This window comes from Euleptes europaea, chromosome 15, assembly GCF_029931775.1.
Source record: "Euleptes europaea isolate rEulEur1 chromosome 15, rEulEur1.hap1, whole genome shotgun sequence".
Classification (NCBI taxonomy): Eukaryota; Metazoa; Chordata; class Lepidosauria; order Squamata; family Sphaerodactylidae; genus Euleptes; species Euleptes europaea.
In genome coordinates this window covers 43,542,387-43,560,471 of record NC_079326.1, presented here as the reverse complement: position 1 = coordinate 43,560,471, position 18,085 = coordinate 43,542,387, and the positions used below count along the sequence as shown (strand labels likewise).

The following is an 18,085-nucleotide window of genomic DNA, read 5'->3' as shown; positions in this document are numbered from 1 at the left end:
TGGCATCAGTTGCACTTAAAACTTTGAAAACAAACAGGGTTTTGTTATTAAAACGTCCGTTTTTGTATTTTAAAAAATAAACGTATGTCCAGATCTTTACCCAAGTTCCTCTCTTAGGCGATTTGAACGTCTAGTAAGGGTTTCCTTTTTCCTAATTTACATGTAAAATAGTTATGATAGTTAAAATACAGAAGCCGCTTAATCACATTGCATAGATACGATTCAGTTGTGTCAAAATTAGCTCTTTCAAAGGATATGCATTTTATTCTTTGTACTAGTTGTTGCAGTGGTTTGTTAAGCCATCTGCATTTACCCCATGATGAAATCAGAAGTGTCAGGAAAATAGAAATGGTAGAAATTGTGCAGATTCACCATTACTTGCCATAAGGGCTTTGTGGAAGCCGTAGGTTTCTGGGAATCATTTGTCTTGTGACCTTATAAAATCTACTTACTCATAAAGCTGCTTTAGCATAGATGGGTCCAGCTAAAAAAAAAGTATCCTGCGAAGGATAGAAATGGAGATTATAAAGTCATCAGATTGACTAAGCTGTACTTAAATACATTTCTGTGAGAGACTGGTCCTTGGTAACCGTGTCAGGGCCAAACGAGCCTAGGCCTAGTGCAGATGAGCTGAAAATAGAAAATATTTATCTGCCCACATCTGCTCTGACCCAGCAGGACTTTTCCCCAGAAGTGAGGGAGGGAGAAAGAGAGAAAGCCTGGAAGTGTTTATTTATATTTATTTATTTGAGTTGTATGCCACCCATTCCTGACTAGGCTCTTGAGCGGCTCACAATAAAAATGCACCATATAAAATACAACTAAAATTAGGATAATAGAATCATAGAGTTGGAAGGGGCCTCCAGGATCATCTAGTCCAACCCCCTGTACAATGCAGGAAATTCACAACTACCTCTCCCCCCACACCCCCAGTGACCCCTACCCCATGCCCAGAAGATGGCAAAAAAATAACAACGACAACCAACCCTTTAGGATCCCTGGCCAATCTAGCCTGGAGGAAAATTGCTTCCTGACCCTAAAGTAGCAATCAGCATTACCCTGGGCATGTAAGAAAGGGCCACGAGAGCCAAATCCTGACGCAACCCTTCCTGCCCTCCCTCTCATGATCTGCTTAAGTTCACAGTATTAGCATTGCTGACAGATGGCCATCTAGCCTCTGCTTAAAAACCTCCAAAGAAGGAGAGCCCACCACCTCCCAAGGAAGCCTGTCCCACTGAGGAACCGCTCTAACTGTCAGAAAGCCCTTCCTCATGTTTAGCCAGAAACTCTTTTGATTTAATTTCAACCCGTTGGTTCTGGTCCAACCTTAATGTGATGCCCGACCTTAATGATGTAAAATTAATTTACATCAGTTAAAACAGGTGCCGTCAAACTATAAGCAGTAAGAAGCAGTGTTGGGCAGCCATCTAGAGGGAGATCTCAACCAAACAAAGGCAACCCCTGATCACAAAGAAGGAAGGGGAGGAAGAGGGAGGCCAGTAGAATGGAAGTAAGTTCTGGCATGCAGAAGCCATGCTTATTAATCAACAAAATGATGGCTGCCAACTTGGAAGGCTTGAAGAGGGGAGTGGTCATGTTCATGGAGGAGAAGGCTATTCATGGCTACTAGTAAAAATGGATGCTAGTCATGATGCATAGCTATTCTCTCCAGGATCAGATGGACGTGCCTTTTATATGAGGTGCTTTGGGACACAGGCAGGACAATGCTGCGCAGTTGTCTTGTTTGTGGGCTTCCTAGAGGCACCTGGTTGGCCACTGTGTGAACAGACTGCTGGACTTGATGGGCCTCGGTCTGATCCAGCATGGCCTTTCTTCTGTTCTTATGAAATTCAAAAACATTCATACACAGGCTTGCCTTCATACATCTGTATGCCAGCTTTAGATGCAGCTGATACAGTTTGAATTGGAGAGTCCCAATAGCCTTCTGCATATAGCTTCAGCGCTGTAGTTTAAACCTCTTACTGATTTTTGATCTGTCCAGCTGTGGAAGGTATCGATCCCAACTCGGAAGGGCTGGAAACTGTTTTCTTTGAATTTATGCTTGGCTGTTGCTGGTTCTAGTAACCACATTTGAATGAATGGTGTTTCTCATATTCACATTATCAAATGGAGTAATATGACCTGAAAGTGTTATCTTTTTTTCCCTTTTTGAAGCAAGTAGGGCAGAATGTTCATGCTCATTAGTACACAAAAGAATGTCCTAAGCAGAATGTTTTGTGTGATAAGTGTGATGGGCAGTCTTTTGTTAATTCAGGTTATGTCCTTCCCTACACTGGGGAGTAATTAAGCAGAACTCTGTTTGAAATTCCAACATTATTGTTAAGCCTGATTTGGAGACTTGTGATAATACTGGTGCTTGGCCTATCTTCTTTAGTCCTCCGTTGTGTTGATTTTAGTGTGACAGCGGTGCTTTGATTCACAAAATCTCAATTGCATTATTTTTTCAAAAGAATAATATTGTTATCCATTTGACTTTGAATAGTTTTAGAACAAAATCAATGAGGAAGTGGGGAATCTTATGTGTATGTGCCCAGATCGATCAGTTCTTCGTATTTGCTTTTACAGGTGGGAAGGACCGAAGAAGCGGCCTCATTCTGACCATTCCACTATGCCTTGAACAAACAAATATGGATGAGTTGAGTGTCACCTTAGACTACCTGCTAAGCATTCCAAGGTGAGTCCAAGGGTGTTCTTTTTTAAAGCACCGTAGTTTGTCACTGTAGTTTGTCTGAACAAAACATGTTCCTTGCTTTGATGGAGATCTCATTAGATTTCCTGGAGAGGGAAGGGGTGGATGGATAGGAGTCTAAACACAGTGTGTGAAGTGTCGCTTAAACGTTGTTTAAAATTGTTAACAAAGTTTGTGGAAAGAATAATGAAAGCCATATAATGTCCTTGAGTTTCCAGTTGACACTGCCTGTACATTTAATTTCATCTCTTAGAACTGAGGGGTGGATACAAGTAAGTTCTACGGAAGTGTTTCTTGATAACATTTCAAAACCAGATAATTAATTCTTTTATTTAAGAAACAGGTCAGCAAGGACGCTGATCTTGTGGTTTGAAAACAAAATTGGCGTTTATGTTGGAATAAATTAATATGTACACTATTAATAGTATTCATTCCTGGAACACTGTGTACTGGCATGTGCACACACAGACACTCATGGAGAGATGTGAAATGCAAAATTGTTGACCTGTTTCAATGAAAACTGTGGTTTATGCTAAATATAATTTGGGTTCGAAACCATGGTTTGTGCTCCTTGCCCACCCGTCTTCAGGATCTTCGGATGTTCTCCAAACAAATGCAGCCCTTAATAAATAAATTGTTTTGTAATGTGATGAATGAAACATATGTATTGTGATGAACCATTAATCAGATTTCTATATGGTCATTTCTTTAACATGTAAAAACAAGTGGGAATAGGGTGGAGACGAAACTATGTCTGGGCTTCAGGAGGGAACCCTTCACAAAACCACCAGTGAGAGTTGCCAGAGTGGTTGTTGCATCTTCTACTTAGATTAGACTCCCTTCTCCATTATTTTATTTTATTTTTATTCAATGTATACCCCGCCCTCCCCCAGCTATGGTGGGCGTATATATATATCTGTCTGTCTGTCTGTCTATCTCATACAATTTAAAACCACAAATCCTAATTTCACTTCCAACAGATGGCATTCAAATTTCATAGCTACTATATAATGGTAATCTTAGTGGTGAGTTGGTTTGCAGGGATGGTAAATAATGGCCAACAATCACTCAGAGCAAGCTCCTTCAAAGGGTGGAGACAGAGCGGGAAGAGGGGGAGGGAAAGGTGGGAGAGGGAAGGGAGGGAGGCCAGCTGATCTACCAAAGGTCATATCTGAACATTCCCCATAATACCTTTATGTGTTTTTGTTCCAGTGATAAGTGCAAAGCCAGAGGATTTACTGTTATAGTGGATGGTAGAAAGTCTCAATGGAATGTTGTCAAGACTGTTGTGTTAATGCTACAGGTAAGACAGTTTTACCCGTTTATCCAAAAGAATTACGGTCTGTGAAGATCAATCAGTAGTTTGTTTTACGGTCATTGTAGTATTTACTTATTAGGAAAATAGGCCATGCTGAATTTCATACATTTTTAATAGAAAGTATATTTGTGTGTGTGTGCATAAGGGAGAGATAAAGGCATTTATATTCCACACCCAGTTTAAATTTGCTCAGCCGATAGCTGGAAAAATAATGAATAGACTATTGGAGGTATATCTTGCAAGCCTTGAAATCTGAGGTGGTACCCAGCGGACATCTTCTGTGGCTTGCTGCTTACAGTAAAGAGGTCTATAGAAAATAAGCCCTGGGGAAATGCTTTAAATTGGGAAGTCTTTACATCTTGAGAACTTGGATAGTACTCCTCCTCCAGGACTGTGTAACTTCAGAATGCTGATGGGAACTTACCATATGTCAGGATATGTCCTACATCAAATTCTCCTGTAAAGCTGAGTTGCCATGACAATCCTTTATGGTCTCTAGCGATTCTCATTTTCAATGCATTTTACCACAAGGATAACATAGGCTATTTTATAGAATTTCTAGTAATCTTCAAGAATTATATTTCACTGTACAAACTGTGGGAATAAGACTGTTTGTGTTGCCTTTATAAAATCAAATGGATATGGTTTTTTTTTAATCCAATTACTTATCCTTTATCTAGTGGAGGGCTTGTCATTTCATAATTTCTGATACAGATGGGGAAGAGGGTCCTTCAAGATCGAGGCAGGGTGATAAATAGTACCTTAAGTACCCAGCTAAAAATGGGGGGGGGTTAAATTTGGGCAGAGAAGCAGGAGGTGTGAGTCTGATTGTAATGCTGATTAACAGAATTGCTTATTGCGGACTCAGGGGCAAGGGAGGTAAGTGTGGTTGGCAAAAAGTTCTAAGTAGGAAGGGCCTTTTCCTTTTGGTTTTAGGAAAATCTTTAACAGATGTTGGCTTAATGAGGTTTATTTACATTTGGACCCCAAACCATTTTTTTGTCAAGTGGGAAGGCATATTGTTTTGCTCCTTTTTTTAGTTCTTTATGAATGCTCTTTTACAGGATGTGCGCTGTCAAGGTCATTGAATAATAAGCACTTTGTTTCTGTCTATTGAATATGTTATGCGTGTGTTCACAGAGAGGCAGAATACAAAAGCAGTTTGGAGGAAACAACGGTGAACCATGAGCGATTCTGAACTGTTCTTGGCCGTGAACTAAGGCTGTTCTGTTGGTTTAGATGGATCAAAGTTATATGAATGGGAGTATAGAAAGTAAACAGGCTAAAGAAGCCTATTTCATAATGTATTCTATCCTGTGGAATGGGGTAGCCTGCATTTTACAATTTCTACTTTAATGAAATTGAATCCTTACCTCTTCTGAAGGCCTTGGGCCCTTTATCACAGCAGCTATTTCTCATCCTTGGATAGTGAGCATACTCTAAACTTAAGAAGAAGAAAAGTTGGCTTTTATATGCCGGCTTTCTCTACCACTTAAGGGAGAATCCAACCGGCTTACAATCACCTTCCCTTCCCCTCCCCACAACAGACACCCTGTGAAGTAGGTGGGGCTGAGAGGGTGTGACTAGCCCAAGGTCACCCAGCCGGCCTTATGAGTAGGAGTGGGGAAACCAATCAGGCTCACCAGATTAACATCCACCGCTCATGTGGAGGAGTGGGGAATCAAACCCGGTTCTCCAGATTCAAGTCCACTGCCCCAAACCACTGCTCTTAACCACTACACCACACTGGCTCTCTAGCCAACATACTGTACATGTTTTTACAAATTCCATTTTAAATATGGCACTAATATATTAGTAGTTACAGGCAATGACACATTAAGGAAAGGGGAGTCTTTATAGCCCGCTGTATTGCACACCATTTCTGAACACCTCTGAGAAGCAGGACAATAAGAAACAAATTGGTTGTTGATGTCCCTGCTATTAGTGCATCAGTAATCCAAACACTGAAATGTGTGAAAGATACATATATTATTATGACTATTATTATTATTTATTCAATTTTATAGCCTGCCCTCAATTTCCTGCCAAGCTAGGCTCGGGGTGGATAACACTCTATAAAATCACATAAAATCCCTAAAATATCTGGCTAAAAACATAATATCACACTAATTAAACAGCAAGATGGCATTTAAATAAACCATTTACATTTAAATAAATTTAAATATGACCCAGATCTCCACTATGAAAGAAGAGATTTTGTGCTTTATATAGTGTGTATTTTTACATAAGCAGGGACCTGTGATAATTGGGGCGGGGGACTGAGGTCCAATCCTTCACCCCTTCACTCGTCAGGCCAGCCACTCGCCAGCCTGCAGGACAGCCACCACTCCCTCTCCCACCCCGCCCATCTCATGTGGGGGAGGGGGCGGCCTCCAGCTGTTCCTCCCCTGCCTGCAGAAGAGAAGTATAAAAGAAAGAAAAAGCAATATAGCCTCCATTTATTTTGTATCTAGTCTGGATTAAAAGGTGTTAATTTGTAAGGCTTGTTATTACAAATGCAATGTGTACCTTTGTTACTGCTGAATTGTAAAGATGCAGATAAAGTTGAACTTAAACTACTGGATTTCAAAAGTGGAGAAACCTGATGGCTGCTTTGTTTATAGGAAAGAGATAATTGTTACATTACTATGCGGTAATCTGATTTTAATTTTGATAAGTTTTTATGTCCTATTTTATTTGAAATGCTGGAAGATTGTTACATATAGAGTGTATTTATTGGTCTTTGACCGCAAATAAAATTCAGTTCAATTCATACATACAAATACATGAACACATTGTGAGTCTTGAATATGATTTCATACCATAAATTGGGTGCCAGTTGATAAATTGTTTGTCTTGCACAATTAGTACCTGACTCCCCCCGTTATTATTATTGCAGAAGAGAGGTAGCAGGGCTGGTGACGTTGAGGGGGGGTTGAGCAGGGGCGGCTTCTGCTCCTCCTCCCCCACCCACCTGCAGCAGTGCTGCCTTGGTGGTGGAGGGGGGTGGCTCCCCCTCCTCCTCCCCCGCCTGCAAAGATGCAGCAGTGTCAGGGCTGGTAGTGGGGAGGGCAGTGGTGGTTTACACCCCTCCTGCCTTGCCCGCCTGCTCACCTGACTGCCCGCAGAGGAAAGGTGTTAGCAGCGAGGGCTGGTATCAGCAGTGGGTTCTCCAGCTGCTCCAGCCAGCGTGGTGTAGTGGTTAAGAGCTGTGGTTTGGAGCAGTAGACCGAGTTTGATTCCCCACTCCTCCACATGAGTGGCAGACGCTAATCTGGTGAACCAGGTTAGTTTCCCCACTCCTCCTCGTGGATCCAGCTGGGTGACCTTGGGCTAGTCACAGCTCTCTCCGAACTCACTCAGCCCCATCTACCTCACAGGTGTCTTGTGGGGAGGGGAAGGGAAGGTGATTGTAAGCTGGTTTGATTCTCCCTTAAGTGGTACAGAAAGTCAGGATATAAAAACCAACTCTTCTTCCTCCTCCTCCTCTTTTTCTTCTTTGGCTGACTTCTTCCCCTCTCTGCTCACATTAGGTTAATTTTTCTGCAAACTTGGGAAGGATTTTCCCAGATCTTTAGAAGAATAACCCCTTTCTGAACCTGGCCCCCTTTTCTAGGTCTCTCGATCCAAACAGTGCCAAGTTCAGCGTTAGACGGGATTATAAAGGAGCAAGAGTCCAGTAGCGCCTTAAAGACTAACAAAATTTCTGGCAGGGTATGAGCAGACATAGGATTAGTATTTCTTCATTGTTCTGTGTGTTCCTTTGGCGTTAGGCATCTTCTGCTGGTGCAGGATTTGCACGAACACAGTGCCAAGTACCAGAGGAGTGCTCTCCCCAAGGAAGGACAGTGCAGCTCAAGAAGAAGGAAGTATAGAATTCAAGTCATGATGTCCTGTCGTAAAAGAAAACTTTAATTTTGTACTTTTCATTTTCCTAGAATGTTGTTCCAGCCGAGGTCTCATTAGTCTGTGTGGTAAAACCCGATGAATTCTGGGACAAGAAGGTTACGCATTTTTGTTTTTGGAAAGAGAAAGATAGGCTTGGGTTTGAGGTATGTATCCCTGTGTTTACCTTTGTGAGCCCTGTAATTACGTTAAAACTGCGTGAACTTAATAGAAATAGATAGCTCCTAACATATTTATTTAAAAAGGAACTTTTATTTAATGATTACAGTAAGATAGTTCATAACTGTTACTTTACTGGTCAATATTATGAAGTCCTTATGTAATTGTTGTGTGTGTGTGTTACGTGCTATCAAGTTGCTTCCAACTTATGGCGACCCTATCAATTAATGACCTTAAAAAACATCCTATCGTTAACAACCTTGCTCGGGTCTTGCAGACTGAAGACTGTGGCTTCCTTTATTGAGTCAGTCCATCTCATGTTGCATCTTCCTCTTTTCCTGCTGTAATCGTTATAATCTAATTATTATTTTTCCGTCTCTGGACTTCGGAATGTTCTTCATTTTATTAGAAAAACTAATCTGTTAGATTAGATAATAGAGAAATGGCATTTTCTAAAGGAGAAAACACAAGACGCACCTGCAGGCTTGCCTGAATATCTTCGGGAACGGGTGTGAGCTTGGCAGCCTACAGGTCAAATCTCATAATGGCCATGAAACTCACAAGGTAGTCTTGAGCAAGCTATTCTCACTCAGTCCTAGTCCTACAATACCGAGGGTAATACATTGACCTCCCTTACGCTGTCGTGGTAAGAACTTATACAAAGAAGGTGAAGAGCTTTGAACACTTAAGACAACTTAAATGCTAAGTGTTGGTAGTGGTAATATACCAGTGCAATAAAAAAGCTAGCCCTCAGCCAAGAGTTGCTTTGTGCTGGGTGAACCTCAGCTAGTACCATATGGCTACCTCCACAAGGAAATGTGAGCAATCTGCGTGCAGAGAATCTGGAGAGGAAAACAAAACAGCTGCAAGGGCTGCTTGCGATACCAGTGAGAACAGGGCGAAGAAGAAGAGTTGGTTTTTATATGCCGACTTTGTCTCTCACTTAAGGAAGAATCAAACCGGCTTACAATCACCTTCCCCTCCCCACAACAGACACCCTGTGAGGTAGGTGGGGCTGAGAGAGAGCTCTTAAGTGAGCTGTGACTAGCCCAAGGTCACCCAGCTGGCTTCGTGTGGAGGGGTGGGGAAACCAACCCAGTTCACCAGATTAGTCTCCGCCACTCATGTGGAGAAGTGGGGAATCAAGCCCAGTTCTCCAGATCAGAGTCCACCGCTCCAAACCACTGCTCTTAACCCCTACACTACACTGGCTCAAAGAAAAAGATGTGTATGAAATCACAGACAATACCTTCAGCAACAAAGATAAATAGGGTTGGATCCTACTATATGTTGGGGGAAGGAGTTTGTGCAAGTGGAAGTTCATTTTCCTCTGCAGTCACCTGTGTGTCTTAGCAAGCCCCTGCTGAGGATTGGAGAACCCTCTTTAACAAAATGCTATGTTGTGTGGGTGGGTGGGGGGGAACAGGTGAGATCTTCCTCCTCCCCGTTCTTGAGTTGGTGGAGAAGCCTGCAAGCTAGCACAAGAGCAGGGGGGAAGGCATTTCGCTCAGTTCTTCCATTGATCTTCAGACACCCACCCATGCTACAAAGCTTTTATAGAATCACCACATTGTATGAATACTGTAAATTATAGAATCTGCCAGTCAACCCTCCTGTCTCATATAAAATGTTCTTCATGACTATGCCAATTCAAATAACAGACCGCTTTAACGTGACAGTATTTTTTTTTTTTTTAGATAAATATATAGAATATTCTCTTTTTGGTAATTATAAGTCTTGGACCAGTCTAAATTCTGGAATTTTTCAGTTTGAATTGAATTCAAGGAGCTGAGAATCCTTAAATAATTACGCATGCCTGTAAATATAAATATATATAAATGTGTGTGTGTGTGTGTGTGTGAAGAGTTCTTTCTGCTTCACCTGTCACTTGGAATGCTTAGAGAAAAATTACATGAAGTCCTTGGTTAACGTGCTTCTCTTCATGAGGCTTAACCAAATTTTACAGATTCTGTTGAAACATAAAAGAATGATCCTCTAACACTAAAGGAACAGACCTGTTTGGTGCAGGTTGTTAACAGTATAAGACCAAGCAAGCAGAAGGCTAGTCAAATTTTAAGATAGACAGCACCAGGCTGTTGCAGATTCCCCCCGGCAAAGTTCAGTGCATAAAGATACTAAGCCAAGGGGAAGTGAACACTCTTAAAGGTCAGTACTAGTAATATCCATTGTCCTGTAATTTCCTGAAGTTAAGAACAAAACCTATGGGATCCAGTTCTGTACCAAACTATGGACAGTGAAAATAACACATTCATCATTTATAAAGCATCAGTGTAGCCTGCTTGAATATGAACATAAGAACGGCCCTGCTGGATCAGACCAAGGACCATCAAGTCCAGCAGTCTGTTCACACAGTGGCCAACCAGGTGCCTCTAGGATGCCCACAAACAAGACGAGTGCAGCAGCACCATCCTGCCTGTGTTCCACCGCACCCAAAATAATAGGCATGCTCCTCTGATACTAGAGAGAATAGGTTTGCAGCATGACTAGTATCCATTCTAACTAATAGCCATGAATACCCCTCTCCTCCATGAATATGTCAACTCCCCTCTTAAAGCTTTCCAAGTTGGCATCCATCACCACATCTTGGGGCAGGAGTTACACAATTTAACTATGCGTTGTGTGAAAAAATACTTCCTTTTATCGGTTTTGAATCTCTCACCCTCCAGCTTCAGCAGATGACCCTGTGTTCTAGTATAATGGGAGAGGGAGAAAAACTTCTCCCTGTCCCCTCTCTCCAAACCATGCTTAATTTTATAGACTTCTATCATGTCTCCCCTCAGCCACCTTCTTTCCAAGCTAAACAGCCCTAAGCGTCTTAACCGCTCCCCATAGGACAGTTGCTCTAGTCCCCTAATCATTTTGGTTGCTCTTTTCTGCACCTTCTCAAGCTCTGTAATATCCTTTTTTAGGTGTGGTGACCAGAAGTGTACACAGTATTCCAAGTGTGGTCTCACTTGGAATATGGCAAAGTTATGAATACAAAAATGTATAATCCAGAAGGTATAGCTGAAAAGGATTTGGGAGGTTTTTGCTATTGAAAAAATGGTCTTCCACAAACGCAGGTGGAACCACATTACATCTTTTCTAGACTTGTACAATACAGAGCTTTTTCACACACTTTAATTTACTCCTGATTTTCTTGGGAGTCAATCCACAAGCATTGGAATCAGTTTGAGCACAAACTGTCCTCTCTGCATTTTCACAGTTGCAGAGTCAGTTTTTGTTCTGCACGTGCCTCAAATAATGAGGATTTTCAAGGGAAGACTCTTGTCATCACAGCAAAAAAAAAAAACCTTTCATTTTTGCATGTGCTTATATTAATATATCAATATAATGGCTGTAGTTTTTAAAAAAACGGCACTACACCAATATAGTGTTGCAGTGTAGTTTAAGCAGGTTCTCTGAATTTCCAGCTTTCATTTAAAAAAAAGAAGATGTGGTTAATAGGAAATTTGTTCACCACAGCCAGAATGTTAATAGCTGCAGCATGGAGACCGGAGAAAGCACCAGATATTGAGAAATGGCTAAGGAGAGTATGGTATACTATGTTAACAAGGAAAATATTTGCATATGGGAAGTTATGGGATGGAGACAGATGTTCCTTGTTCAGGCAGCTTGTGAATGCCATCTTCTCTAATATGGTATAGTCTGTCCTCTCTAGCTTGAATTCTTCCTTTCTTCCTTTCTCCCTTTTATTCCTAGTTGGGATTGATTAATGCTGCTCAAGACCTGTAGGTCAGAGGAGTAGAAAGAGAGAGAGAGAAAGACATGCACAAGATAAATTTGTACAAGTCTGGTCTTTCTCCATTACTTTTTGGAATAGAAATAAATCTAAAGAATTAGTTTTAAAAAAAGGACCTTGTTTAGATTGTAAAATCTTACTTCATGGGTATTATGTGTTTTGTATTATGTGGTCTCATGTGTAGAACATGATGAAATTGATCCCCCCCCCCCCCAAGTAAGTGTCTTGCTCCTTTCCCTGTAGAGGTACAAGGAAAAAGGCATATCTCTGCTAGGGAAGAGGCTAGACACTTTTATTTTTAAATGAAATACGGGAATTTGGAGAACCTGCTTAAATTATCATTACTGATATATCACCATTAAAAAAAAAACTCGTCTTCAGGGCAGGAGGGAGGAGAGAGAGTGGTTTGATAATGACAACAGTTGGCAGGAGTATGTGGGACAAAGAAAACCGACAGAAACATGACGCAAGAGGGAAAAGCTAGCTCAGGCTTAGGGTAAAAGTGGTCGCAAAAGAAACGGGAAACACCCTGGGTTTGGGGGACAAAAAAGAAGAAGAAGCGAAAACGAAAGGCACAAAAATGCATGCAGAAATGGAGGATAAACTGAAGTGGTAAGGGGCCAGAACCAATGGTGGGGGGGAGGAACCCCCGTGGAAGACCCCACAATCTCACTTACTGGATCTGAAAAATAAGCTGGAGTTGGTCATTTCCCATGATGCGGTTCTCTCATGCAAATCAGTTGTCCAGTCCAGCATAATCACCCATGTGTGTGGAGCTGTTTGTACAGAGGGAGTAGAAAAAAGTTGAAAACGTGTGCACTTTTTAGGGAAAGAGGCTTTAGATATCCCTACCCACCATTAATCGACAAGGTAGTGCTGGAAGTTTACGTAATTGCTTGCTTTCTCTGAATGGCCGATTGAAGTCATTTTGAAGAGGATTATCCCATGCAGTTTTGGCCCACAATTTTTGTCTCTTCCTTTGTTTGAAACTTGTTTCTGATTTTTTTTTTTTTAAATCCACTTGTCTGATAAAATGCTCGTACTATGACTTGGCAGCAACGTTTTTCCAGTCAAACAAGCAGAATGCCTAAAGTAAAAATCTGATGTACTAATGAGCCTGGGATAATATCCAGATTCCAGTACTTTCAGAAATGTTGGCATTTTTTAATTATTTCACTTTAAGGGCTGGTTCAATATCAGTCATTTAATCATAAGAATGTATTTAATTAAATTCAGTAAAGATAGACATTTAATTAAAGAGTGTGGCTGTAGCCATGTGGATAATTTCTGCTGCTGTAACTGAACCTCCATTATGAACGTAAAATCCAGCATGTTTGAACTATACTAACTTGCTGCACTGAAACGTGGGGGTCTTGGCTTCAGTAATTGGGTTACATTGTAATCAGCTGAAAATGCTACAGGAAATTGGATAACTAATCAATGTGCTTTTTGATATAACGATTAAAATAGTTCCGGTTTTAAAATGGAGACGTCTTTTGATGTGTTCACAATTAGGGTATTTTAGTGGGTAAAAGTATGAGAACTTAACGGCTCAAGAGCAAGGACACAAAATGTATTTTCTGAAGATTTTTCTTTGAGATACTTTTGTTGAGATATTTTTGTATATTAGGTGTTACAAAAGTCAAAATGTACTCATTGTTTTCTGGTAAGTTGAATTTCTAAATGATTGTAAGTTAGGGTTACCAACTTCCAGGTGGCATCTGGAGATTTCCCGCTATTACAATTAATCTCCAGATGAATAAGATCAGTTCCCCTGGAGAAAATGGCTGCTTTGGAGGGTGGGCTGTATGGCATTATACCCTGCTTAGGTCCCTCCCCAGGCTCCACCCCCAAAATCTCCAGGAATTTCCCAACCCACACCAGTCAACTTTAGTGTAAGTTCTTTGCAGTACGATCCTGCAGAGTTACTGTATGAAATCACTGGGCTTAGACTAGAGTAACCACATAGGATTGCACGGTTAGACTAGCTGGTATGGTTGGATGGAGTGAGTGAGTGAAAAGGCATAAGGTTGGGTCCAGATACCATTTCCACTCGATCTCAATCAGTTCTTCTCCTTATCACTTATGGCTTCGGTGCATGGAGGCCCCTCGATCCCTAGCATAGCTTTTGTGGTGGTCACAGGAAACCCCCTCCGATACCAGAAATGTTGGCTGGATCCAACCCATAGCTAGGAACAAGAGCTTTTTATCCTAATTTGTGCTTCTCATGTAGATCTCTATATGCATATGAACCTTCCATATGTTCCATGGACTTCTCTTGTTAACTTCAAGAAACTGCAAAGTGAAGGTCAAGCCAATGCGTTGCTGTAGAATTGTGGGTGATTCATGGGCAAATCCATGTTCAAATCCACCAAGACCCCCCCCCCCATAATTTAAAAATATTCTAATTGACCTATTTTTATTGGCTTGAACATTGTAAGGTTTTATTGGTCTTGTGTTGTGGCCTGCCACAAGCAAGTTCAGGTGAGGCATCAATAAACCTTCTGTGTACTTCACTTTCCTGTGTATTTAAGAAGTGCCTGTAATATCTTTATGTTGTATGGAAAATCCTGGTCTGATAGCATGTGTGTATTTTTCTTAATATAATTGGACTATAGGTAGAAAAATAATAAATCTATTGAGACACTTATTCAGGATGTTGAATGATGACGGGGTGAAAATAAGACTAGGATAATTGTAACTAGCATCTTGACATGGTTTTTGTTTTAAATCAGCCCCTAGTAAATCTTTATCTACAATGGTAGAAATCCCAATCCTTCTGCTTCTGTTTCTGATCTCTTTACCTCGGCATGATCCACCCTAAGTGGGCGGGTTGAGCGCATGCTTAAATGCCTCGTTGAGCACATGCTTAAATGGGTGTGTTCTTCATCAGAGTCCTTATCTTATGACAACATTGAAGCAGTGGCATAATTGCTGACTGCAGTAGTTTCATAAAATCCTTACCGTGTTCAAGAGCTTTGCGACCAGCAGAGTTTCAATAAAACAAGGGAAAATTCAACTTGAGGATGTTTTCAAAAGCCGGAGACCCACAGGGGAAACTGATTTAGTACAGGGTTAGAATATATCACACACACCCCATTCTTCCAAGCCATGAGTAAGACTCCTATGGGGTGGGTAAACAGAAGGGACTTGGAGACCTTAGGGCATTAATAATGAATGCTACTTTTGTCTCTGCAACCATCTGTCCAGTTCTGTCCTTATTCTCTAAGGAAGTTTAATCTTTGCACAATAAATTGCTATTAGAGCAGAGGTGGTTGCCAAGTAAACCTTTGGTACAGGTTTTTTTTTCCTTTTGAAGGTCTTAGCATGTTAAGTTTGATGTGAAATGTCAAAAACTGGAAGCCGTGTAGATTTGTCTCTTGTTATATTGCTGTTGAATCATATTTACGTTTGTGAGAGTGATGAAAAAGTGGCATGTTGGGGACCATTCCCTTTGAATTACCCTACCTTGATAGAAGAGATCAGAGAAAAGTGATATAATTAAAGTGATTACTTAAATTTTTTAGGGAGAGGAAAGTAGTTATGTATGGACTCCCGGAGAACTTACCTTCTCCAATCTTTGTGCATCGGTAGATATGTGACCGCTGGGTAGTTTTACATTTATTTATGCATTTGTTAAAACAGAAAAAATCTATATCCTACCTTTCCTCTTGGTTCAGGGCGGCTTACAATAATAGTTAAAACATCCCCTGCTTAAACCAACATAAAATAACAAGCTCCCAAATCCCTCCAAAAGATGCCTGCTATTCAGACACCCTTAAAAGCCTTGGCAAACAGACAGGCCTTGCAGCACCTACTGCAGATCTCCAAAAAGGCCCCCCTCACCTCTTCTGGGAGCCCATTCCACAGAACTGGAGCCTTGGTGGAAAAGAGAAGAGCCCAACAGGCCACCCTAAGTGATGGGACACCCAATAGATGGTTGCCTGTTGACTGTAGTTGTGCACAGGGACATATACAGGAGGTGACGGTCCGTCAAAATGCGTGGGTCATGAAGCTAAAATGACTAAACTGAGGCTATCGTACTTTGGTTACATTATGAGAAGACACGAGTCACTGGAAAAGACAATCGTGCTAGGAAAAGTTGAAGGGAGCAGGAAAAGAAGACCCAACATTGGATGGATTGACTCAATCAAAGAAGCCACGGCCCTCAGTTTGCAAGACCTGAGCAAGGTTGTTAATGATAGGATGTTTTGGAGGACATTGATTCATAGGGTCACCATGAGTCGGAAGTGACTTGACGGCACTTAGCACATACACACACACACAGGTCATGAAGGGGGTTTTAAGGAAACAGACTGGCAGCCAATGGAGCTGTTTAAAAATTGTTGTTGTTGTAGGTATCTGCTGTATTTACTACTTTGTTTTTCATATGAAAATATTTGTTTAGTACACTTTTATCCCACTCTTCTTCTGAGGAGCTCGGTGATATACATCATTCTTCCTTCCTGCATTTTATCCTCACAACAGGTTAGATTGAGAGAAAGTGACCAGCCCAAAGTCACCCAGCATGCTTTATTGCAGAGCAGGAATTTGAACTTGGGTTTCCCAGTTCCTAGTCCAACATCCTAATTACTAGCATCACGTTGGCTACAATATTTAGTTAGGATACTGTGCCCAGAAATTAAAATGGGATCTGCTATCTTTGTGTAAACCTTAAAAAATAAAATAAAATAATAAATTAGTAGCTTTTGTCAAGCTTGGTCAGGCTGCTTTGCTGAACTTGCTTACTTTATTATTAGAGGATCTCATATAGTAGAACAGCATTTCACTTTTCCAGAAGAAAACCAATGAAATTAAAACCACTGATTTTCAATAACTATGGGAATTTATTTTGATCAAAGCAGATAAGACTTTCTCAAACCATCAGCCACTCAGACCAAAGTGTATGATTTTTTCAAATGCCTGTTTCTCACTGTGTATTTGACAGCAAGATCAACTTTAAAAAGTTCTTAATGGCCGCATCCTCTGGTCATGTAAAATAATACTTGACCTGTCCATTAAATCGCTTGTTGGCCATAAAATGTATAGTCCCACCCTAAGGCCCCTGTTACACACCCAACAGTCCTTGCTGCTCATTAAACATGCTTATCACATCATAAGTTGGCAACCATTGGATTGATCAAGACAAAAATTGTCAAATGTGCTCTAAGTTTTATTACAGTGTTTACTTTTGTAGCCATGAGTTATTGCTAAACTTGCCCTTTTAATATACTCATACAGGTTATTTTAGTATCTGCTAACAAGCTTACTCGGTACATAGAACCATGCCAGCTGACAGAAGACTTCGGAGGGAGTCTGACTTACGATCACATGGATTGGCTGAACAAGAGGCTGGTTAGTTTCGTAGTGAACCTCTGTCTTCCTGATTCAGTATGTCGCCCTGAGCCCGGTCTAGGCTGGGTAGGGCGGATTATAAATTTAATAAAATAAATAAATGCATATGCTTTTCATAGGAGGTTAACAGACCTCTTAGGTGTCCTGGCAATAGTGCTGATGTTATTTAAAAGGTAAAGAATATATCAATAAGTAGATGATGGTCATTAGAAAGTGGGGCAGTGAGTGCCCGACTGAATGTCAATCAAATATGGACATAATGAATGTACAGGTGTTTTTTGGATTGACCTAAGCAAGCACCATTATTAGCACATTGGAATGCCAAGTATGTCACAGTGCATATTGGTTTGCAGTGAAGAACTGATATTTCTGCTTCTTATTTTTTATTGTAAAGATCTAGTTAGGGTTTCTCTTGCAGATTCTTAAAGCATGCCTAGTTGGTCATTCATAATCAGACACTTGTAACCACAAGTGAATCTGCTCCTACTAACAGCTTAAGCAAAGACTTTAAAGCAGGCTTGTCCAAACTGCGTCCCCAGGGTCGCATGCGGCCCAGGATGGCTATGAATGCGGCCCAACACAAAATCGTAAACTTAAAACATTATGAATCAGCCATTGTTAGTGTTAGTGCATTATATGTGTGGCCCAAGACAATTCTTCTTCCTGTGTGGCCCAGGGAAGCCAAAAGATGGAACACCCCTGCTTTAAAGCCTCTAATACAGGGATGTCAAGCATACGGCCTATGGGCTGGATCCGGCCTTTGAGAGCTTTTATTTGGCCTGCGAGGCAGCCACCCTCCCACTCCCAATCTGGGGTGGTGAGCCTGCTGCGGGCTTGCCAGCCGAGGCAGCCACCCCCCCCCCTCTTGATCCGG

General features: G+C 41.2%; 1 protein-coding gene across 2 annotated transcripts in view; it reads left to right on the top strand.

The window, feature by feature from the left end:
- Positions 1–18,085, top strand: part of SESTD1 (SEC14 and spectrin domain containing 1) — a 69,444-nt gene that overhangs the window by 23,715 nt on the left and 27,644 nt on the right. For both annotated transcript variants that reach the window (XM_056861381.1, XM_056861380.1), the window contains exons 4-7: positions 2,587–2,695; positions 3,923–4,013; positions 7,967–8,080; positions 17,098–17,211. In XM_056861381.1, the coding sequence (XP_056717359.1) occupies positions 2,587–2,695; positions 3,923–4,013; positions 7,967–8,080; positions 17,098–17,211 (428 nt within the window). The remainder of the gene's footprint in view (positions 1–2,586; positions 2,696–3,922; positions 4,014–7,966; positions 8,081–17,097; positions 17,212–18,085) is intronic.